Genomic DNA, 24878 nt, shown 5'->3' with positions numbered 1-24878 from the left:
TTGTCCTTTGTTCTGTGGTTTAGGGGCACCTTTCCCCTGCTTTGGATTCGCAGACCCAAAGTCTCGCTTCTTTTGTTTAAACTTCTGCTCGACCTTGACGGCATATCGGTATGCTGCGCCGAGCGAGGGGATGTTTAGGAATTGTGTTTCTTCCTGGATGTACTTGTGCAGGCAGCCACGGTATTTGAGTATCAAATGTTGCTCCGAATCCTTGATACCCAACTTTGTGCGAAGGGTATGGAAAAGATTGGTGAACTCCTGCACGTCTTGGTCCCTTCCCTGCCGTAGCATGGTCCACTTTATGTATTCATCCTCATAGCTTCCGACGGGGTAGTACTGCTCCTTGATGGCATCCCGGAACGAATCCCAGGTGGGTGCGGCTGAAAATAGTGAGCCAGTACTTTCATCCTTCTGCTCGCAGTAGGTTTCCCACCAGTCCTTGACGTGGGGGGCTGCTTTGAGAAGAGCAAAAACAATCTTTTCCCGACTCGAAAATTCATGAACAGAAAAATAACCCTCTAGCAGATTTAACCATTTATCTACGGCATCTGTGTCTATCTGACCCTCGAATATGGGGATTTCAAAATTAACTTGTACCTTAAAGGGTGTGGCGTTTCCAGAGTAGCTGCTGGAAGCCGATGCGTTGCTTCTGGGTAGCCGCTGAAGGATCTGGGCAAAGCTGTCCATCATCGCGTTCCGTTGTCGCTCGAGGGCTTCTTCGAGCAAGATTTTGATGGGATCTCCCTCGTCTTTCTTCTCGTCCGCCATGGGAGGCCGTCAAGATTTGCGAGGCTGGTCTTGCAAAGGTTCAACCAGTTCAAGCCCTAACTCCTTATATCCCGACCTTGTTGGGGACATGCAAAGAAAAACAGAGAAAAAGCAGACCGCTCTGATACCACTGATCCGGATTTAAACAGGAGCGCAACAATTTACAGAGATAACCATATACACAAAGATGCAGCGGAAATAATACTTCATTTCATTAATGGAAAATACTGAAATATGCTTACAACCATAAATGGAAATAAACCAGCTAGGGCGATGGTAGCTTATCTCTGAGAAGAGATGTGATGGCTACATGCCTCTGAACTGTGTTACAATGAGGCTCGAAGGCCTATTTATTGTTGAGAAACAATGGAAAACCCTTAACATTCCAAAACCTAACCCTAGGAGATGAAACGCCAAACTGTGGGCCTCGTTTGGGGGTAAATTGGTACATCAACTTCCCGGGGTCGTAACTTTGGCATATGATCTTCGTTTGACGCGTACAATAGCTCGTTAGAAAGATCTATCCGAGTACTACCACTTTGGGAGGCAACATTGTTCCATGGACCCATGTTGCCCCAGATTCCCCCAAAAAATGTTGTTTAGGGCCTCAAAACGGCTCCGGAAGTTCAGGACCCGAAAAACTGCTAAAAATAGTAAACTGTGCTACAATTAAGGAAACTGAAAATGCTGAGAAAGACAATGGTGGGGGTCCAGGTGGACTTGGCAGGTGGCCACCAATATCCACCTGGATCAGACATGTAATGTTTGTATGTTTGACAATATTTGGGGTCTGTGGCCTCATTCTCGAGACATTAACATCCGTGCTTTCCTAGACGCTGAATGGGAATCATATCGAGGTAACGTTTGACCAGTTGGTATTCTCTGGACTCCACGCCCGGATAGACTTGTGTGGGGCAGACATTTGTTCGATGGCAGAATTGCAGTATCAAAAGGTTATGAACATATTATTTCTTGCTCACAATCCCTCTCTTTTGTTGAGATGACTATTAGGTTGTGGGGTTGGGAGGTGCCTCTTAAGATATTATGCTTTACATGGCTTATTCTCCATAACCGCATTCTCACATGGGACACCCTTCTAAAGAAGGGTTTTATTGGGCCTGGTAGATGTTCCTTCTGTATGGAAGCGACAGAGGATTGTCACCATATTTTCATTCTCTGCCATTTCACAAGGGATATTTGGAAGCGGGGGAATTCTCTTTTGGGCATACAAATTGTAGTCGATATGTCCTCGGTGGCTTATTGGATATGCTCTTGGGAACGCCAAAATCAGGCTTATAGAGTAGTTCCTCTCTATATTATCTAGGGTATTTGGCGGGCTCGTAATGAATATATATTTGAAGGATCATCCCCAGATGCATTGTTGTCTTCCCTCCACATCGTTACACACTTTATGGAGATTGGACCATGGGTCTCCAAGGCTTCCCCTCAGACTGTAATTTTCGTTGATCTGGATAATATTCATCCTATTTGTTATTTTGATGGGGCTTCTGCTAGAGGGCATTGTGGGTGCGGTGTCACTCTTCATGTAGATCATTCTATTTATTTCTGCTTCTGATGGTTTGGTGGCCTAGGTGACAGTGGTCGAGTCGAGATGTTGTGGTTATGGGGTGCTTTACAAGTGGTCTAGTGGCTCTGTTTTGATAGCATTCGGGTTGTCAAGGATTCCCTTTCCATTATCCGATGGATCCAAGGTAGTTATGTTGTTGTCCAGGTGGATATTGGTGGCCACCCGCCTATTCCACCTAGATCTCCAGTCGATTTCATCCGTTTACTTGTTTATTGTAGTATTTACTATTTTTAACATTTTTTCGGGTCTTAAACTTCTGGAACATTTTGACCCCCTAAACGACGGTTTTTTTTTTTTTTTAGCAAACTTATAATTGTAGACCTACCGCAAATCTTGTAGTGCTCAGAGAGATCTTTCCAACAAGGTATCGTATGTGGTAAACAGAGATAATATGACCAAGTTACAACCTCGGGAAGCTTGCTGACCAACTAACCCCAGTGAGGCCCACAAACTCTTGGCATTCCATCTCCTGCTGTTAGGGTTTTGGTTGTTTAAGGTTTTCCCTTGTTGTTCAATAATAAATAGGCTCTTGAGCCTCATTGTAACACAATTCAGAGGCATGTAGCCGCCACATGTCTTCTCAAAGATAAACTACCATCGTCCGAGCTAGTTTTATTTACATTCTGTTTGTAAACATATTTTAGTGTTTGATATTAATGAAATGAAGTATTGTTTCTGCTGCATCTCTGTATTTATGGTTATTTATGTAATTCGTTGTGTTCTTGTTTAAGTTTGGATCAATTGTTTAGGTTTCAACTCTTCTTAATTGGATGCAGCGCATTTTTGTCCTTAAAACTCTTTTTTCGGAGGTCACCTTTCAACACGTTTATAGAGAATAGAACACTGAAGCTGACTCCCTCTCGAAGCGTGCTCTGTCTCTTCAGCCCAGATATATGCACTTTGGAAAGATTATGGATGGTCATATTCAAAGGAGTTGTTTTTAGTGCGACTTTTTGGAGTTTCCGGTGCCGGAATCTGGCGTAAAATTTGTGGTGAAATCATGATTTGTGTTATTTAAACTAGTTTTTTTACTCTATATATAGATTCAGCACCCTGGAAAACCCCTAGGGCACTTCTATTGTGCAGGTTTACCCATCAAACTTGTGATTTCAATGAATTCCTGCCGGATTTTAGAGAAATTAGACCGTCGGAAAAGCTTCTAAAAAGTCGCACTAAAAACAACTCCCTATTCAAAACCAAGGCTCTTTTGTAATTCTCTGAGTTTTCTTAATCTTTGCTAGGTCTCTTTTCTTAGAGGTCACCTTTCAACACATTTATGGAGAACAAAACACTTAACCTGATTCCCTCTAATTCCCTCTCAAAGCGTGCTCTGTCTTTTCAGCCCGAATATATGCACTTTGAAAAGGTTGTAGATGGTACTATTCAAAGCCAGGGCCCTTTTGTAGTTTTGTGAGTCTCTCCCGGGTCTCATTGCCCTGTTTTTGCTATGCTCGGTCTCTGCTGGGTTTCTTTCGAGCCCTCTGGTGGTGTGCTCGATGGATGGCTATGTCCCATTTTTGGCCCCACTTTTCTTCTATATTTTCATTTTCCTCCATTGGCAGAATGTGCACCTTGACCATATTCCTTTATGATGCGTTTTTGGCTAGCCAAGTGTAATAGGGTCAGTCGATGATCGATCTGGAGAGCTTCATGTTTGATTTCTCTCCCTGGGTAGTTGGCGATCATCTTCTGCCCTGCTTTGTTGATATTTCCGTGTTAATGTCTTTTGGTTATGTAAATATTCTCTCTTGAGCAGTCGGTATCTTTTTCTACTCTGTTTTTGCTGATATGCCGGGTATGCTGTTGGTCATACCGATGATTCTGATATGTACTATTGTTTTCCAGCAGAAAGTGAACCAGATGTAAGCAGATGTAAAACATCTCATTAATGAAAATGTTCGGTTTTTTCCTCGAAAAATAAATTAATATTGCAAGCAACAGAAAAGCAAGTCAAAAGAACAATCGGAGTAAGAATGGAGGTGGAGGCTTTCGTGCCACAATACATAATTTTGCTCGAATACAGTTTCCTTAATGAGCGTGCAGATGGAATAAAGTACAGCAGAGTTTGACAAAGTAATGCTAAAGGAAAATTGAGTTCAGATTTGTGAAAGCACATTTCTGCACATATATTGTATCCAGGCTATGGTGATCGCTCAACCGCATGACTAGTGGTAGCATCGCAACTGTAGCATTCACCGAGGAAACAACACAGGCTTGCAGTGGAAGAAGAAACAAGAGAAACTCAACTGGATTCAATGAATAGCTCAGTGTGTTGAATTTTGCTGAACGTTCGAAGTACGGCCTGTATGGTTGCGCACACAAATATCTTCACGAATCGAACCTGTTTTGCAACTTCGAAGCACGGGAAGCAACCCATTGCAATATCGGATTTCTGAATTCCTGAATCAAACACGCTATCTACGGATTTGGTGCGATTTATGGATTGGCTGCATTTTTTTCCTTTGAGCATTGGACAAAAACAGAGCTGAATTTGTGTGGCCTGTATATTCCAAACTGGAGGAGCGATGTGTCCAATGTGGCATGTAAATATGAATTTGAAGAAGAGAGAGTTTGAATAGGTGACATATGGGCACTAAGTGTAACTGTCCAGATTCTGCAGTGGAAAATGACCCCCTCCAAACAGTAATTTGATTAATTAAAGAAGAGCTGAATTTCAAACTACTTAAAGGAAGTGATTGGAAACATCAAATGGAGCACATCATTTAAAAATGCAAGTGCAAATTTTTTAATGCATGAAAAGTACCCATGTTTAAAACTTCCTTGGAGAAATGTGAAAGGATATGATTAAATAGAATTGGTGTTGTATGGGACAAGTACAAGTTTAAGTTAGTAAAGTAGGGTCCTAATGAAAATCCAGTTTGGGATTATTATTTCAACGAGAAGTCATTTCAAAGAGATGTCAAAAGGGATGGGTCACTTTAAGTCATGGGTTGTTTAATGGGTTGTTCAATTGAGATGAGTTTGAAATTAGTAATGTTAATGTTAGTTAGAGTATTTTAGGTAAAATGTAAATTTTGAGTTTTATAGTTTCTTATCATTTAAAGGTGTTGATGCATTAAAGTCGAAAGTTAAGTGAGTTTGTAGGGAGTTAAAATATTAAGGTTGAAGAGTTTCACAATTTAAGTCAAAGTTGGAGAATGTTATTGGAGTTTTGCAAAAGTTTTCAAGTGTTGTTGAATTGGAACACTTTGGGTATGTGCTCAATGGTACTCGACACCCATGTATAATTATTATTATCTGAAAATAAGATGCATGATCAGTTGTACCCGGCACCTTATTTTGTTTTTTTTGGCAAGTGAGTGTGAATCATTGACATTTTAAAATGACAAAGGAGGAGAAAGCCTACAAACTACTAATCATGAAATTGAATTACTACAACAAGATCTTGATGTTGCTTTGTAAAAATAAATAGATTATAAAAACAAAATAAATCCATTTGGGTAAAATTACAGAATTCAAATCATGAGATAATGAACTTTAGCATGAATTTGTTAGTTATGTTATATACACATCAACACATTAGAAGGAAAGTTGAAATAATTAGATTAATTTGTAGATGATGTCTTCAAAATTCAAGGTCAAAAGGACAAATGATAGAATGATTGCAACAATAATTAGTGGCCAAAGAAGTGTGTTGTTAGCACTAAAAAACAAAGTAAAACAATTAAATCAATAGAAAACCAAGTGTGATCTAGTTTGTGATACTAGTGATCTCATTCAGAAGACTAATAGTTCTACTAATACTTGCCATTTGATTGATGATAATAATGTTGATGTACATATGTCTCTCTCTTGTTTTAAGGCTTCGGATAATGATCCTAGCAATATTTCTAAAGATAAAGATGATGAATTATGTTATTTTGAGAAGCATACAAAAGGAATTGGTGCTAAACCTTTAAGTAAAATGGGTTATGATGGAAAGGGTTTAGGCAGAAGTGGTGAAGGTATTCAAAATCCCATACAAATATGTGTAAGGCCAAAAAAATGACGGCCTAAGATATGAAGGTCAAATGAGTAATGCAACTATCAAATTTGTGAAAGAAAAAAACATTGATAACTAATGAGCCATCTAGAACTAGCAGTACTTATACATAAATTGTCGTGGATATTGAACTAAACAGTTCATCACAAAATCTCTGAAAAAGTACACTTTAAAAAATCTGAAATCTACGCTATTGGGGTTTATTTCTCTTTATATTTCTAGATGCATAGATTAGTATTTATTGTGTATGCATCCAAATTTAAATTTATGTAGAAAATAGTGAACATTGAAATAAAAATTCTTGAACCACATTTGACACAAGATATATCCTAGGAGACCATTTCAAGAGAAATACCAATTGGAAGGTGAGGCCACTCTACTCTCTTGCTCTGAATAGAAAATGGCTATGAGTACAAAGAAGTCTAGCATGTGGCCCATGGGCTACTACAATGCACAAATCCTCTTTGCATGCTCTCTCCCTATCCCTCTCGACTACTCTTCTCATCTATGGAATAAAATACAATAAAAATAATTGAACCCCTTTTCCTCCTAGTGGATTGGTTGTAGCACAACTCGATAGCTTGCTAGTGGTTAAGTTTGACTCCCTCAACTCTTAAACTGAGTTACAATATGGACTCTTCTAAATTATTCTTCATCATAATCATGTGGATAGCCCCTTTTCCATGAATAATTGGGACTGACGTGGCACCCTCTCGAATTATGGTGGTGAAAACAAGAAGGTCAACTTTTGAGTGACATAACTTTTGCATACAGAATCTAATTGAAATGATTCTTATGCCATTGGAAAGGTATTCGTGTGTAGAATATGAAAAAAAGGTGTGACATGAAAGAAACAAATTTTTACCCCCAAAATACATCATTTGATGCCTCAAAATGCTCCTGGAAGGTTTCAGACCCAAATTCGCCAAATTGGGTCCTATTAGTAAAAATGGTCTTATGAGTTGGTTCCTCCAATTTTTCCACTCTAAAATCATTAATATGGATGAAAAACAATATAATAATCTAGCATGGATCACGTACAATAAATCAAATGCAGAAGCAAGGACAACTTTGAAGTCATTGTGGGAAAAAAGGACATGGAATCTACATCCCTGCAGTGTTTGTGGTCTTACAAATCATGATAATCACAAGTGTTGGAATAGAGAAACATTAAATCCTTGTATATAACTACAATGTGGTTGGATATATGTGCTTGGATGGCAAAAAATAACTTCTATATTGAAAAGATTTTAGAGGGTCATCTTCAAATGTACAAAAATATCTCCCATATAAAGTTCATGAGTTAGTTGGTCCTCAAAAAATAAACATGTTTAGGAAAGAGTTGTTAGATTATTGATTCATTTCTCGAGTCAAGTGAATCATGAGTATTTTTGTAATGATTCATGGTAATCCAAAAATCAAGTTGTAATGATATATGGAGGTTTGTGGTAAACCAAAATGACTTGATGTAATAAATAATTTGTAGTTAGTTGAAACCAATTAATGGTTCATGATAAGCCAAAACCACTTTGAAATTTTAATGGTTAAGGGTGAACTAGGAAAACCCTGAGTATGATGTAATGGTTGAAGGTTAATCCATTGAAAAACCATGTGAAAGTTAAGGGTAAGCTAAAGAAATCCTTGATATGAACATGATGCACTCCAGATGGTTGACTCAAGATCCAACATTATCAAAGAAAGATGCAACACATTTATAGAAAGACAATGATAATTGAAGATATAGATGTAGATTAAGAAGACTAAAGATGATGCATAATGTAGAACACTAAAGATGAAGACAACTTGAGACATCCATATCGAATCATAAGTGTTTATTAATGGGGAATGTGAAGGAATAATTCTTACTTAAAATATAATGAAGTCATTATAAAATATTAGTAGACTTACTCAAGAACCCTATGTATGATCAAAGATGAGGACAACGAGAGAAGTGAGGAATAAAGATAACACAGAATCAATGGAGATATTTATGGAAATATTCATGGAGCTATTGTGGAGATAGTTCTGAAGATGGTTGAACCAATTAGCTATATTAGAATTTTTGTTATGAGCACCTCAATATTGTATTACGAGGCCTTCTGTATTGTATTTGTGTAAGTGAGGGTGTGATGTATTATTATTGTAATTAATACAATGTGATGTTTTATGGATATTGTTGGTCTTATGTGCAACTTTTTGCGTGTAAATATTTGCTATGGTTGCTCATAATACTAACACTTCACTAATACCTCCAAATCCCAGTGATTCTTGAACCTTGTTTTCTTAGCCAAAACTACCCTTTGGCTCTCCTAACCAAGCTATATTCATCCTAGTGTTTGTGTTCTCCCTACACTCTAGTACAACAGGTTTAGGAATAATAATTTGGCACTTAGAAGGAATATCAATTACTTGTTTGACTTAGAAGTGATATTAAATCATTATTATTTTATTAAAAGAAAATAATTTATAATTGAATATTTGAAAAATTCAAATTCTATTCTATTAATTTTTATTGTGACATGGAAAACAAATTCTCTAAATAAACAATTTATTCCACTGAAAATCTGAAAAATTCGACCTTATCATATTAGCATTTTTTAACTACAAGGATAAAATTATTAGTATTAAACCAAGACAATTTACATTTCCGATAAGTTACAATGAGACCAAAATAATGACTATTATAGAATCTTAAAAAAACAAATTCAAAATACATCTATCAAAGCACATACTTGACTTAGCCATATGCTACAATGGTTCGACCTTACACATAGGAGAAGTTAGGATGCTAGGAATTGAACTTGAATAATCTTCACAACAACCATTTCAAGTTGCTATTATTTTGTATGTATGTACACACCAACATACATATATATTTATAGACATAGTCGTAAACATGTTATGAATTGATTTTTTTCAAATGGGTCAAAAAATAATTAGAAAGAAAATCAATATTTTGAATATAAAATTCAGCAAAAATCATATTGTATTAATAGATATTAAATCTTAATATTGCACAATCCAACTGTAAAATAGATATTCAACATTGAATTTATTTTTATATAAAATAATAAAATAATAACATTTTTTTGTTTGGCCAGTATGAAAACAAATTAAAAAAGATCATAAATATAGAATGTGTAGCCTTCTTATATATATTAGAAAACAAATTTTGATAATTTTTTTTTTCTTTCTAAAATATAATAATGTGTTAGTTTAATCACTAATTATAATAATCATTAAAAACTCAAGATATCTTAATAAAATTGAATTTTTTATCGTATAATAATTAGAATTTTTAAATCAACCTAGATCCATCTTAATTCCAAATCTACCAAAGAGCCGAGAGGAATCAAATCTCTTTTCAATCTAAAAAAGTTCATAAATCAAGAGATTTGATCCCTCTAAATGGTTGGTAGATCTGGAGTGAGGATAGATCTAGATTGGTTTAATCATTAAATATAATAATAATAATAATTATTAATTTTATTTTAGTATTTTATTTTGTTTTTATTTTTAAAATTTATTTTTATATAATTTGATTGAGTCAAATGTTTACATAACCTAATACGACAAGACATTGCAACATGTCTTCTATATGCAATAATAAATTTTATTTTTAAAATTTAATTAAATCAATTAAATTAATAATTTTAAATATTTCACTAAATTATAAATATATAAAAAGCATTGTCTACCGATGCCACAATTTCGCTCAGACGACAAATTTCTTGCAAGTATCTGACGAGAAAATTTAAAAAAAAATTGACTGGTAATAGAATATTTTTTTTGATAGTGGAAATAGATTCTGCACCATCTAGAGCCCATAAGTACCCGAAATCCTAACATTTGAGCGCTGTAACTGAAATTTCCAAAAATTCCAACCTATTTTTATCAAAATCTTACCAAAATCCCTGTTATTTATTTAGAGAAAATTGTAACCTTATTTGTAAATATATATCTAAAATCTTAATCTTTATAAGTTATACTCAACTATAAAATATAATTAAGTACTTATCCTTCATACTGTTAAACCAAAAAATTTAAACATCTAACCTGGGATCCCCATTCACCAGGTCAAGATAAGGCCACCCTCTCTCCATCAAAAAAAATTGACTAGTATTTGAATATTTTTTTGATAGTGGAAATAGATTCTGCACCATCTAGAGCCCATAAACACCCAAAATACTAAAATTTAAAAACTATAACTGAAATTTCCAAAAATTCCAACCTATTTTTATCAAAATCTTACCAAAATTTCCCTTAATTTATTTAGAAAAAATTGTAACCTTATTTGTAAATATATATCTAAAATCTTAATCTTTATAAATTATACTCAACTATAAAATATAATTAATAATTAAGTACTTATCCTTAGTACTGTTAAACCAAAAAAATTTAAACATCTAAACCTGGCATCCCCATTCACCATGTCAAGATAAGGTCACCCTCTCTCCATCAAACACATTCCGCGGCATTATCCACCACATTTTCTCTATTATTTTTTAAAGACAGTGAATAATGCGACAATAGCCTAGACGGATATATGCATGCTTGGTTAAAGCATGCCCTGAGCCTACACCCTCTGCTGTTAGCTTGTTATCTTGCAAAATGGGAACTCTCTGCACGTTTTCGTGCTCGCTGATCTCTCACTGCCAGTATCAGAGCGCTTCCCCAAAGGTCTATATCTTTCACATAGACTGATTTGTGGGTAATTTATATCATTTATCTTTCAACCAAATAGGATCAATTATAGGTTTCAATAGACTTACCAACTGAATTTCTGTTGTGGTTTTATCAGAGGCCACTTTCATGTCACCATAAGATTCTTAACCAGAGATGTAGAATGGAGTTGCACGGCATTGGTAAGGCACCCCAAATACAAGGTTAGTCTCTGAAAACATTGTAATGCTCATTTATCAGATTTTGGGTCTCAATTCTTAAATATTATAATCCCTCAGTCAATCGTCCGTGCAGTGCTACTGAAATTTTATGTCGAGATAATAAGCAATGTTGTCCATTCTTGATCAGCTTCAAGGGCCAATCCCTCCTTTGCATTTGGCATAGCTTTCTTTTGATCACTTAAGCTGCCCAACTCTGGCTTTGCTTTAATTATATCTAAATATTATGATAACTGCATGACAACTTTCAAGTAGCTGTAGTATGAAAATATCTAATGCCATGGGACTACAAGTGAAACAAGTGATTTTAGTCTCCAATACCAGAGACCAGACTGCCAGCGTTTGCTTCTTGTTTTTCTTTTGACCCGGTGAAGCTCAGGGTTCAAAAAGTAATTCCATACTTATCAGGCACCCTTATTCTTGTCATGGTTTGGGAGCCGTGCATAAGCAGGTTACGAATTTTTGATCATCATAGTTTATGATTTTTCTCATAGCGGTCCTGATTCCTGGCGACCAGGGCACTCTCCAAATCACCCTACCCAAGAGAATCCCACAAAGCCACTTGAAAGGTGGGGTGGGAGGTAGCCGAATAATACTGAAAACATGTCTTCCCTTTTTGTGATGGGTTTCTTCCTAATTGTGTGCTAGGTGATAAGCCTCCAAAGGGAAGAGAAATAGCACAAGGAGTAATTGAATTTGCGCCCTTGTCTCCCTTGGGTACGCATTGTCATTGATTTTGAATGTTTAATGGATGCCCTCAATTTTGAGGGAAGAAGTTAGTCTAGGTTGATTAACTTCTGTTAACTCTAATCAGGTCAGCAAACTCTACAGTGTTAAACACATATCCCTGCAGACAATCAATATATATCCCTTTATCGCTACTGCTATTTAAGATTCCGTACTTGCTTCCGGCTTGAAGGTGTTTCAAATCTGCAAAATAGTAGGTTCATTCTGAATCCATCTTGATTGAATTCTGTGAGGAAACCTAATCCAGCCTAGAAATATAAACAAATGCAAAAATAGGAGTCTGATTATCACCTTAAACTTTCTAGAACCCCAAAACTACAGAAGACAATAACCATTTTGATACAGGTTGTTATTTTTGTATTTGGCAGCCATTTCTTTGTCATAGGAGTTTATATAAGTATATATATCTATCTTTCTGAAAATTAAAAGAGGGATGCATACTGAAGTCGAATATCTTTAATGCCTGTCCCACGTACAGGCAATTTTCTCTTCTACCATCCTTGGCACCACTGTTTTTAACTTTTTCAAATCATCTTCTGAATTAGTTGTTTTGATGCTTTATTACTGGCAAGAAAACATATAGAATGCTGGCCTGCCTGAGGTTGATTGGACTGAGAATTTAATTAATACATATGCTTTTGTCTCATGAATGATCAAATGCTTAAACTTATTCTTTTTGTCAGATATGGGCACAGCACCATTTAGCAGAGAAGAGTTGGGTAGAAGGCCAATGCTGATGTTTCCATTGCTTGGTCTTGGTATTGAGAGTTTTATAGAGTCTCTGAAAGACAAAACAGCCATTGCTGCGGACTTTGCAGACAGTAAGTGTGTCCTATCGAATTCACTCTCTTAATGTTTTATTTGTAAATATTCTTTTCACCAGGTACTAAGGTATACTGTAACGTAGAAAACACTAAATATTCATACTGACAAAAGATCATTTAATCTTATCCATGCCAATGTGCACATGTGGTGGTGGGCCCGTTGAGTAGATTATTTTTTAAACACACAGTTGCACTGTTCACATAAATAAAATTGTGCTCATAATTAATTCATTGCTTTCTTATCAAAACAAAAAGCACTTGATCATTAGAGTTGTTTAATTTGTAATAATCTCTTCCTACTACAATGTGGTACAACTTGAGAATCTTATGCATTTTTGGCATAATTTTTATGTCAAACTGAATGTTCTTTAGCATAGGATTGATGTTTCTTGCATATATTTATTGCTGCTTTTTATATGGTAAAGGAAGTGCTACACCACATGAAAAAGGTACATACAATACAATAAAAGTTGATAGCATAGGGCAAAATGTGGGACTTAACATTCATGCACTTTGACACAAATATTGACAGATCATCTACATGATAAATCATAAATCAGTGATAAATAAGATAATATACTTGGTAAGGTAATTTTATTAATGCCCATGAATGACCACAATAGGTCAAAAACATTAATCTGGAAGTGCCATAACAACTGCTGAGTATCTAAAAGAAAGAGGAGAGACAAGGAAAAAATAATAAAGTAGTGAGTAAGAAGACCTATACCAAGAAGGTAAACCCTAATAGAGAAAAAGACATTATTGTACATGAAATAGTAGATCTAGATGTAGAAGTGCAAGCACCAATCCGGCCCCTGTTACTATCCTTGGGGGAATGCCTTGAACTGAGAGGCCTTGACTAGGTAACATTGGGAGGAGCTCGAGAACAATCAACTGTAGTTCCCCCAACATCCGAGGCCAAAGAAAAGAATCTAATAATAGGCCTCTAGCTGCTCAATTTGGAAAGGGGGATGTCCTTTCATTGGAACAAATTGGGGTAGGGATAGGAATGTCTGTGTAGTCTCCATGGACCCATTCCCATTCCATCTTTTTGCAGATTCAAAACTTCAAATTTCAAACACCATGGTTATATTTCTTGGCATTTTCTTCTTCTTGGTTCCTTTTTTGGTTATTACGGTGTTGGAGAGTAGAAAAAGGAGGGTTGAAAATGAAAAAGGGGATGAAGAAGTGGGTCATAGTAGATTTGATGAAAACTCCGGAGAGGAGGAGCTGGAGGAGAGTGAACATGAGTCTCAAAAAAATAAACAAGACCAAAGTCCATTGTGGAAATATGTTAATAGGTCTGAAGCAGGGAAAGGGGGTGGAACCACTAAATTTCATTGCCCCCATTGCAACAATAATTACAGTGGTTCATACACCCGTGCCAGAAAGCACTTTTGCGGGAAAAGGCCATGGGATGGAGATAAACAAATAGGAATCAAAACTTTTATAGGTGTGTCAGCAACAGATAAAGCCAAATACATAAGGGAAGAGGAGGAAGCCCAATACAAATCTAAAAAATCAAAGGGTTTCTTTGAACCAAGCTCACAATCACATGCACAAAGAACTCCTTCAGCATCCTCCCAAGGCAGTGGATATGGAGGCACAGGGTCACCAAGTTTAAGGCGTAGAAGCATATCAGATTTCCTTGATGAAGGGTGTAGGAATGATGTGGATTCAAAAGTTTATAGGTTTCTCTATGCATGTGGGATACCATTCAATGTTCTTCGCTCACCTTATTGGTACGAAATGGCTTCTGCTATAAATGATGCCCCTAAAGGATACAAGAGCCTTGGGTATGACAAGGCTAGAACCATTGGACTTGATCATGAAAAAGCAAAAATATCACATTCTTTGAGTAGAATGACAAGTTCTTGGATTGACCATGGGGTGTCCATTGTATCTGATGGATGGAAAAATGTAAAAGGCAAGCCATTGATAAGTGTTCTTGTTGTGTCTATTAGTGGTGCCATCTTTCTTTCAACATATGATTACTTAGACAAGTTCAAGACCGGCATCAACATTGCAGAACCATTACTTGAAACAATTGACTGTATTGGGCCATACAATGTCATCCATGTCATCGCTGATAATGTTTCTAATTGTAATGCAACGGGAGCAATTATTGAGGATAAATAGCCCAACATATTTTGGTTTGGGTGTTTGTGTTAAAATTGGCAACTAGGGCCAAACTCTATGTGGGCCATCTTATTCATGGCTGATAATATTTTTATTATATTCCTCTCGTCGAGAGGTGTAGGATTGATCTAAAGATCATCCGATTCCGATAAGTATTTATGGAGATATGAATTTATTTTGATTATGGAATAATTATCAAGCCGACCAGCAACTCATGTAGGCTCAGAAGTCCAACAGTCGCATCTATTCAATCATCAACATTTGTATATAAATACAGGAGGTCTTTTCCTCATTTGGACACACTCTATCATCACATCTCTCTCTCTCTTGCGCAAAAAAGAGGCTCTTCTCCTACTGCGCAAAAAGGGACTCTTCTGTCACACGTGTGGAAGGAAGGACACAAATTTAGGGCTGCAACTGCAGATCGGAAGTTTGACCAGCGTTGACCATCTTTCTCTCTCTCAGAATTGCATTGTAGGTGGAACTGACTCTCCTCAGAAGGCCGCATTTTTTGGTGAAGGAATCAAGCCGATCCGATGGTCGGTTTGCAAGATATTGTCTGCCCTAGTTGATGGCTGATCTAGGGTTTGCTGCTGCTGATGTAAATAAGATTTATGTACTATTTCTCTCTACTAAATTATTGAAGATAAAAGAAGATTTGATCAAAGGGTTTCCCCATATTGGGGTTTGTCCTTGGCTAGCCGCCACATCTTGTGTCTCTTGTCTTGGCTTGTTTTCTGTCGATCGTTTAATGTTCTATCTGCACTTTACTTGATGTACATGTGATTGCTAATCTGTGGATAATAATAAGAAAAAAAAGTAAACTGCTCTAAGCATAGAACATACCATAACTTAACAGTTTGGTTCACACAATGAACCTTTTGATGCATGATATTGTTAAGAACAAAAACGAACAATACAAATGGATTGGTGATTTGTACAAGAGAGGCAAAGAAATGATAAAATTTATTACAAATCATAGCAATACACATGGCCTTTTCCGCAGTCACTCAAGATTGGAGTTGTTGAAGATTGTGAGGACTAGATTTGGTAGCTATTACCTCACCTTCAGGCGCCTTTTGAAGGTAAGAGAGTCATTGGCTAGCATGGTATCAAGTCCACACTGGCAGGTATTAAAGGAAAGGGCTACAAATGCAGCTGACAAGCAAGGTTTTGAACAGGGGGAGGAGACCGCTCTTGATGGTATGTTTTGGGTACGTGTGAGGCAAGTATTGGATTTCACCAAGCCCATTTATCACATGATTTGGTTTGCAAATACAGATAAACCAGTGATTGGCGAGGTGTATGGGCAGATGGATACCATGTTGGGGCAAATAAAAGATATTGTTCATAAAATTGATCCCAACTTGTATAAACTGATTCACAATTGTGTGTGCATACAGTGGGATAAACTTAATGTTCCACTAAATTGCTTGGCGTATTTCCTTACGCCAAAATACTACTCTGCATCTTGGTTGGGCCAACCTGCACCAGGAGGTGGGGTTAGGGTCAAACCCCATATAGATGAAGAGGTATCTACAGGATATTTGCAAGCATTAGACAAGTTGATACCTGACAGGGAGTAATGTGCTAGTCTGCGTCTTGAATTAGGTAGATACTTCAGTTGCACTGGTTTGTTTGGTACCTTTCATGCAATGGAAGATAGAGACAGATTTGATGCTCTCACATGGTGGGAAGCATATGGCGGCTAGGGATTTTTGCGAAAATTGGCAAAAAAAGTTCTCTTACAGGTTGTAAATGCTTCTTCTGCAGAGAGGTGTTGGAGCACCTACAACTTCATACACAATGTGAAAAGAAACAAACTCAATGAAAACCAGGCAAAAAGCTTGGTTTATGTGCACCACAACTTGAGGTTGTTGAGTCATTACTGTGATCGGGCTTATGAGGATCCAACATATAAAATTTGGGGCAACCACCCAGAGGATGATAATTTGGAGGATGGCGCTATACATCTTGAAGAACTGGAAGCGAAACTTATGAGAGAGGAAGATGAAGCAACAACCATGCCACCTCCACCATCCAGTAGCAGTGCTTGAGTTCCGAGTCTTGTTCCTTTGCTGTTGCCGCCTCCATCTACACTCTCACGTGGAGGGCATGTGCCTTCTGGTTCTGGTCGTCGGTCTGTGCGGGAGGAGACTCCTAGAAGACCACCACGACCTGCTCATACATCAGACACTTCTCGTGGCAAGGGCCACATGAAGTAGTAGATAATAGATTTATAGTTTACTTGTCTTTTCTAGTTTCTATTAGTTTTCATAACTGTTGACTCTTTCATATTTATTATGATATTTTTTGTAAACAATTTATGACAATTTAAGTTTGAAGTTTGAAGTTGGCAATTATAACTCATTGTTAATGATTCTGAATTATGAATATGATGCTTCGTGAAAGTTGTTTCATTTCATTTCATTTTATAACATTTCATTTCATGTTAGATATTATTTCTTGTAATGGTTAAACTTAGCTTACAAGTACAACTTTGGTGATCGATGATGATAAATGTTATATATTGAATTTTTAATTTTGAAAGCTTGAAGTTGAAACTTTAAGATTGATGAATCATGATTCACGAGACTCAATATGTTGTATGTTACTAACTTGTGGACGCGGTTGATGAAGATTATAACTTCTAGATGATTGTTGTTATATGGTTCAATGATCAATCTATATTTTTTTATGTTTTTTATATCTAATTCATGATTCTACATGTTTTTGTTGACATATATGTATCAAAATATAATATATATATATATATATATATATTATATAAAAATCGCTTCGGGATTCGCTCCCAAATTGGGAGCTTTTGAAAATGTCGCTCCCGCACCCGTTTTCGCTACCGCTCCTCGCTTTCGCTCCCGCTCTCAAGTAACAATGGGTCTAACTAAAAGCAAGAGGTACCTAGGATCTCAATGTCAACAATGATATATCCACCCTACACTTTAGGTTGGCTCTTCTGATACAATGGAGGATTCCTTAGAACAAATCAATAATCTGCCCTATCAATACAAATCCGAAAATCATTTTAGTGTTTGGTACTTTGAATGATGTTCTTTGGAACAAACCATGAGAAGACAAGAAAGACTAAGTGCTTGGTCCTTTGGGTAAATGGAATCATAGATTTACTTGATGAATAAGTTCATATCGCAAAGGAGAAATGAGCAGGTTATGTTATACATGAATAGCTCGGAAGGTACTTTTAGTCTGGTGTCTTGACTAAAAGAATCTTGATATGCCTCGTTAAGAGCTTGCATTTGACATGCAGAGTGTGTAAGTGAGTTGCATGCATGTTGACGTGTTGCGTCTGACATGCATGAAATATGCATGTAAGGCAAGCTAAATTTATGACTTGTACTTGAGTTTGAGTAGAGAAAGCTAAAGATAGGATAGTTAAGTAAAGTAAAGTCACTTATCTTTTGATAACTTGACGAGCTAATATTGGCAGTCAATCTTAGCTTAGGAAAGTTATACATTGAGCTTAAGTGTTGAGGCTAAGACATAATAGTAACACACGATTGAGAGAGGCTTCTAAGTGTGCGTGTGCTAGGTCCAAGAGAGTGTAGTGAGGCGGGTGATCAATATTGTATTTTCTCAGCTGGAGCCTGGGCCATTATCCTTGTTATGGGAGCTCAAGTAAGTTCTGTGATTATTTAATTAATGAAGAAATGTTGACTGGGTATACATCTGTTTATATGTGCGTGGTTCAGATTGAGTATTAATTTTTTGCTTCCGCTATCTTTTTATGAGTTAGAATCTAGCCTTGTATTATGTGTGTGGTTCAGATCGAGTATTACTTTTTTGCTTCCGCTATCTTTTTATGAGTTAGGAATCTGGCTGTGTATTCATTCTTCCTATTAATTGCTGGGAACTGAATATCAGGTGCTGGGTTTGGGAAAGTCTAAAACACATTTTCCATCCGTTCCACAAGTCAAGGTTTAGTTCTGATTTGAAAAACTACAAAACTATTATGGTAGGCCATACTTTCTCTAAGTTGTACACCACGGTTTTACATTAGTGGCTTTTCGACGAGCTAGAGAGATGACATCTCAGAGCAAGAGGAAAAGTAGGTTTCCACGCTGGATACCAAATGATTAATCACATTTTCACACTTCGAGCCATTATTGAGGAGGTTCGTAATCGCTCTTCCAAATTCTATTGCTGCTTTATAGACTTCCACAAAGCATTTTACATTGTACCTAGGGAAGCATTGTTCCAGAGGCTTCGTGACATTGGTATATCTGTGACCCTCCTAGTAACGATCATGAGATTGTACAAGTCAACCTTGGGTCACCTCAAGTTGGTGCATGGCATTTCTGAATTCATTCAGAGTACCATCGGGGTAATACATGGGTGCCCTCTCTCGCTAACCCTCTTCGGAATTTCTATTGATGAGTTGGAACCTTTTCTTCATGAGCACATCCAGGGGGCGATGGTTTCCTTCTGCATGAGTTATCGATCTCCGTGCTCCTTTTTGCCGATGACTTGATCTTGTTGGCTTCTACTCTAGAGGGCCTGTAGAGACAGATTGATGCCCTGGCTAGCTTTTGTGACCTTTGATAGTTGACAGTCAACCTTGGTAAAACTAAGGTTATGATCTTCAATGCTTTGACACTGTACCTAGGGAAACATTGTTCCAGAGCTTTTGTGACATTGGCATATCTGCGACCCTTCAAGTAGCCATCATGAGATTGCGATTCAATCTTGGGTCACCTTAGGTTGGCGCATGGCCTTTCTGACTTCATTTAGAGTACTATTAGGTAAAATAGGGGTGCCCCCCTCTTGCCGACGCTCTTCGAAATTTATATTGACGAGTTGGAACCCTTCCTCCATGAGCACGTCCAGGGGGGTGATGGTTGCCTTCTACATGAGGGATTGATCTTCCTGCTCCTTTTTGCTGATGACTTGATCTTGTTGGCTTCTACTCCAGAGGGCCTGCAGAGACAGATCGACGCCCTAACCAACTTTTGTGACCTTTGATAATTGATGGTCAACCTTTGTAAAACTAAGGTTATGATCTTCTATTCTTTGAAGAAAGTTCTTACAAACAAACATTTCTACTATCGGGGGGAAGAGATTGAGTTCACCACATCATACCTCTACTTTAGAGTGCAGTTCATGGGACCTTGTTTTGGTATGTGACAGGCCCTCTGGCCTCGAGTCGGAAAAGGGTATGGTTCCCTGGTCCTCATAGAGAGACAATGTTTCCAGAGTCAGTTTCAGGACATCTTGTCCAAACTCTACCTCTATGGATTTGAGATATGGGGTCCGAGCTTGGTACAAACAGATTAGACCTAGATGGAGTGAGTCCAGACCTTACTTCTCAGGCGCATTATCTGATGCTAGCGTATAGTCCCGCATCCCATTATTTAGGCAGAGTTTGTTGTCCACCCCTTCCGCCTCGAGGTCATATTTCGCTTGGTTTCCTTCACAGAGTTATATCTTTCAGAGATTCAAGTACTGGGAGAGATCGGTATGCATACCTTGCACATTGTGTCTTAGAGACTGTTAGACTTTTCAGAACTTAGCACCCGGTATAACAAGTCATAAGCGAAACAAATACACGGACAAATTCCTAACTCTTAAAAATATAGTAGAAGCAAAAAATAATACTTGATCTGAACCACACACACATAAACATATTTTTGCCCAATAAACAGTTCTTCATTAATTACTTAATCATGAAACTTACTTGGGCTCCCGTATCAGGGATAATGGCCCAGTTGAGAAAATACGATACTGATCACTAGCCTTACTGAATTCTCTCGGATCCAACACACACTCACTGAGAAGCCTATCTTAATCTTGTGCTAATGTTATGTGTCTTGGCACCTCACATTAGGCTCAATATATAACTTTCCTAGGCTAAGATTGACCACCAAAATTAGCTAGTCAAGTTAATTGAAGAAAAGTGACTTTACTTTAGTTAACGATCCTATCTTTAGCTTTCTCTACTTTAACTCAAGTACAAGTTAGAAATTTAGTTTTCCTTACATCCGCATCACATCAACATGCGTGCAACTCACTTGCACACTTTGCATGTCGAATGCAAGCTCCTAATGGCACAAATCAAAGTCCTTCTAGCTAAGACACAAGACTACAATTACCTTATGAGCTACAAAGCTCAACACTCCCTCTTAGCCAAGGAGGTACTTTTGGAAGAACCTCCTCCACTTGAATCTGTCTCCAAGCCCATCTCAGTATTTGTAGCTTCTCCCTCTGACACTGAAGCCGGTCCTGCTACCTGATCTAAAGCTTGAGCTAAGGCCTTGTCACATCCAACCATGCTTCGGGGATCCTACTCCTGAGCATCCATAATTGCCATATCATACCAGCTGAGGGTCCTAGCAGTACCTGAAGAATCACTCTTCCTCACCACCTGCTCCTTCTTGGCAACTGACACTCTTGTATACAAGATCCCCTCAGATATACCCACAGGTTGTCCCAACAACTTGTATGACTGCCCTTGTTTGATGCCAAGCAGTACAACTGCATCCAAGGTTGCTCCCTTTGAATATAGAAGCACTTGTCCATCTTAGAACAAAACTCTATATCCAACATCTTCCAAGGCTGATACTGAGAGCACATGTGCCATCAACGCTAGAATAAACAACATCCCTGTCACCTCTAGAAATCCTCCTAACTCTAGCTGGAATTTGACACATCCAACCCACTTCATTGTATGCTTGGTGTTAGCTCCACTAAACACACTGCAGTCTAAGCCAGTCTCTAAAACACTACAGAACGTTGACCTCATCCTTGTCATGTGAGTGAACGCTCTGCTGTCCACTAGCCATAGTCCATGGTCCTCACACACAAGAGTACTGCTGTCAGAAACTTAGGCAACTAGAGAAAATTACTTCTCAAATTTCTTCATAAAGTCATCAATCTCAGTTGATGTTGATGCAACCACCTGATCCTCCTCCTTCTTGTGTGGACACTGGCTCGCATAGTGACCAGTCTTGTGACATGCAAAGCACTTCACTTTGCTCATGTCCTTCACGGAAGCAGATCCCCCACTTCCCTTTACTTTACCTTTTCCCTTTCTAGCAAGAGCAAAATTCTCCTCATCATCCTTTCCATCATGTTGGCCTGCAGTTTTGGAATGTCTCCTTGTCTCCTCCTGTACGAAGTCATCCCACAATCTATCCCAACTGGGCATATTTTCTCGTGCGACGATGCCATCAACAAAGGCATCCCACTTTGGAGGAAAGCTACTAAAGGTTGTTTTTACCAACTCTTCTCTATCTATAGTTTCCTTCACTGCTTCCAAATCATCTCTAATATGAGTGATCCTGGTTAGGTATGATGCAACTGTGTTAGTTTCAGACATCTTGGCATTTCTCAATTTCTCCTTCAACACCATCTTCCTATTTTGGTTTGTACTCTGGTACAACTTGGTTAAGGATGCCCACATCTCATAGGCATACTTCTTCCCCGTCACATGAGGTATAACATGGTCTCTAATGGAGTCCAGGATTATTCTCTTGGCCTTCACGTTTATCTTATTAAACACAGCCAACTGTGTAGGATTTGCAGGAATTGGGACAACCTTGTCCACGATGTCCCACAACTCCTACTCCTCAAATAATAGAACAATCTGCTCCTTCCATGGGCTAAAATTTCCTGCCTCGTCCAACCTGTCCTCGTAATGTAGCCCAGTAGCCATTTCTTGTCGAATTGACCAACAATAAATTTTCTCACTTTGCACGCTACCCAGGCCTATTGCCCGCTCCCTGAAATTGCTGCGTAGACACTATAGGAGTATAGCAATGATTTTTTTAATTCATTCTTGTCGTTGCCAGTTGCTCCGGTGGCTGAATAACGGTTGGCTATCGATCGTTATTTGGCTGGCTGCCTTTCTCTTAACCACGACTCTTCACGACTTAATCTTAGCTGATGTACCTGCTTAATGACCGTGCCAATCGTCTCCACAACGTTCATGTATGATAAAATTTCCCAATCCACGGTCGATTCTGCACTGGTCTCCTATGCACGTCGTCTTCTTGGTCCATTGCTCGATTGTGCTCGACCACTACCCTTTCGACCTAGCACTTCTCTCTTAAGTGGTGCTCAATTTGCAAGCCATTGCTGGTTTGTGTCCTACTTCCTCTGCATGTCCAGAAACTATGCTACCAGCGTTTCCTCAGCCTATTCCCAAGCTTCAACTTGCACATGACAGTGGTTGTCTAGGTTTCTTGATGGCTGTTGGTCTGTGTCTTGCTGCCTCTGCACATCAACTGTGATGCGGATCGACCGATCCCATCGATTTGTTGTCGTGGCTTTCTTTGTTTGTGGCCCGTGGGCCCTCCCCTGGCCCGATCTTCTCTGTCGTGGCCTGATTTGTTTCCCTGTCTTGGTTGACTTCTGCGGTTGGCCTGTTTCGTTCCTGTCTTGCCCAAGCCTGTTCGTGTCATTTTTTGGCTGGCCACCGTTGCTCTGTTGTCGTGTTTTTTTTTGTTTGTGTCCCGTTGACCCTCCCCTAGCCTGATCTGTTTCCTTGTCTTGGCTGACTTTTGCGGTTGACCTGTTTCGTTCTTGTCTTGCCCAAGCTTGCTTGTGTAATTATTTGGTTGGCCGTCGCTGCTATGTTTTCCCGAGGACGCATCCCTTGAACCCTGCTTGATCCAGTGTGGAGCCTGTTTTCGTGACCAGTCTTTGCATCCCCTCCCATGCTGTGCCGGCTGATCGGTTGCCCGACTGTCGTTCACCAAGCCCCTTTTTTATTTATTATTTATTTACTTTTTTAAATGGACCTTTTGCTTTTCATGTCCTTTTTTTTGAATCGTATATTTTTTGACTAAAAAAAATTCTCTTGGCCCTAAAAAAAGTTCCGTTCATATGCTCCTAGCCAAACCCTTTCTAGTGATCCAATACGAACTCGACTTCATGCAATTTCGAGATTGATTTAGAGTTTCGTCTTTGATACCATGTTAGACATTTTAGAACCTAGTACCCAGTGTTTGGTTCCAAACATTTAATAAGCCGAACAAATACACGTCCAATTTTCTAACTCAAAAATATATTGGAAACAAAAAATAATACTCGATCTGAATCACACACACATAAACAAATTTTTGCCCAATCAATAGTTCTTCATTAATAACTTAATCACAGAACTTACTTGGTCTCTTGTACTAGGGATAATGGCTCAACTGAGAAAATACAACACTGATTTCCAACCTCACCGCATTCTCTTGGACCCAACACATGCTCACCGAGAAGCCTCTTTCAATTTTGTGCTAATGTTATGTGTCTTAGCACCTCACATTATGCTCAATTTATAAATTTCCTAGGCTAAGATTGACGACCAAAATTAGCTCGTCAAGTTAACTAAAGATAAGTGACTTTAGTTAACTATCTTATATTTAACTTTGTCTACTTTAACTCAAGTACAAGTCATAAATTTAGCTTGACTTACATGCACATCACATCAACATGTGTGCAACTCACTTGCACACTCTGCATGTCAAATGCAAGCTCTTAATGAAGCAAATCATGGTCCTTCTAGTCAGCTCGTCAAGTTAACTAAAGATAAGTGACTTTAGTTAACTATCTTATATTTAACTTTGTCTACTTTAACTCAAGTACAAGTCATAAATTTAGCTTGACTTACATGCACATCACATCAACATGTGTGCAACTCACTTGCACACTCTGCATGTCAAATGCAAGCTCCTAATGAAGCAAATCATGGTCCTTCTAGTCAAGACACAAGACTAGAAGTACCTTCTAAGCTACAAAGCTCAACATAGGCCCTCGTTGCAACTCCCTTAGGTAGAGCATATGGTTGGTTCTATTAACACGTGTCAACTATTCCAAGAAACAAAATACTTGTCAGAGGGATAAATTTTTTCAAAGTCATTATCATCATGAAGCTTCCAGTATGT

The 24878-nt window shown here is 38.1% G+C and overlaps 1 protein-coding gene across 2 annotated transcripts in view; it reads left to right on the top strand.

Moving 5' to 3' along the window:
• LOC149201567 (peptidyl-prolyl cis-trans isomerase FKBP19, chloroplastic-like) overlaps positions 1-24878 on the top strand; it is a 359273-nt gene that overhangs the window by 4986 nt on the left and 329409 nt on the right. The window contains exons 1-3 of one of the 2 annotated variants that reach the window (XM_089402957.1): positions 10859-11039; positions 11161-11245; positions 12691-12828. In XM_089402957.1, coding sequence (XP_089259083.1) covers positions 10971-11039; positions 11161-11245; positions 12691-12828 — 292 coding nt within the window. In that variant the 5' untranslated portion in view covers positions 10859-10970. Of the gene's footprint in view, positions 1-10858; positions 11040-11160; positions 11246-12690; positions 12829-24878 lie in introns of those variants that run through there. The other variant, XM_089402958.1, reaches the window with a different exon arrangement.

Source organism: Pinus tabuliformis, chromosome 2_1 (genome assembly GCF_031772625.1).
Source record: "Pinus tabuliformis cultivar Carrire ecotype Pingquan chromosome 2_1, CPIR1, whole genome shotgun sequence".
NCBI classification, from domain to species: domain Eukaryota; kingdom Viridiplantae; phylum Streptophyta; class Pinopsida; order Pinales; family Pinaceae; genus Pinus; species Pinus tabuliformis.
The sequence above is the reverse complement of the archived record's forward strand: the minus strand, read 5'-3'. Positions and strand labels throughout refer to the sequence as shown.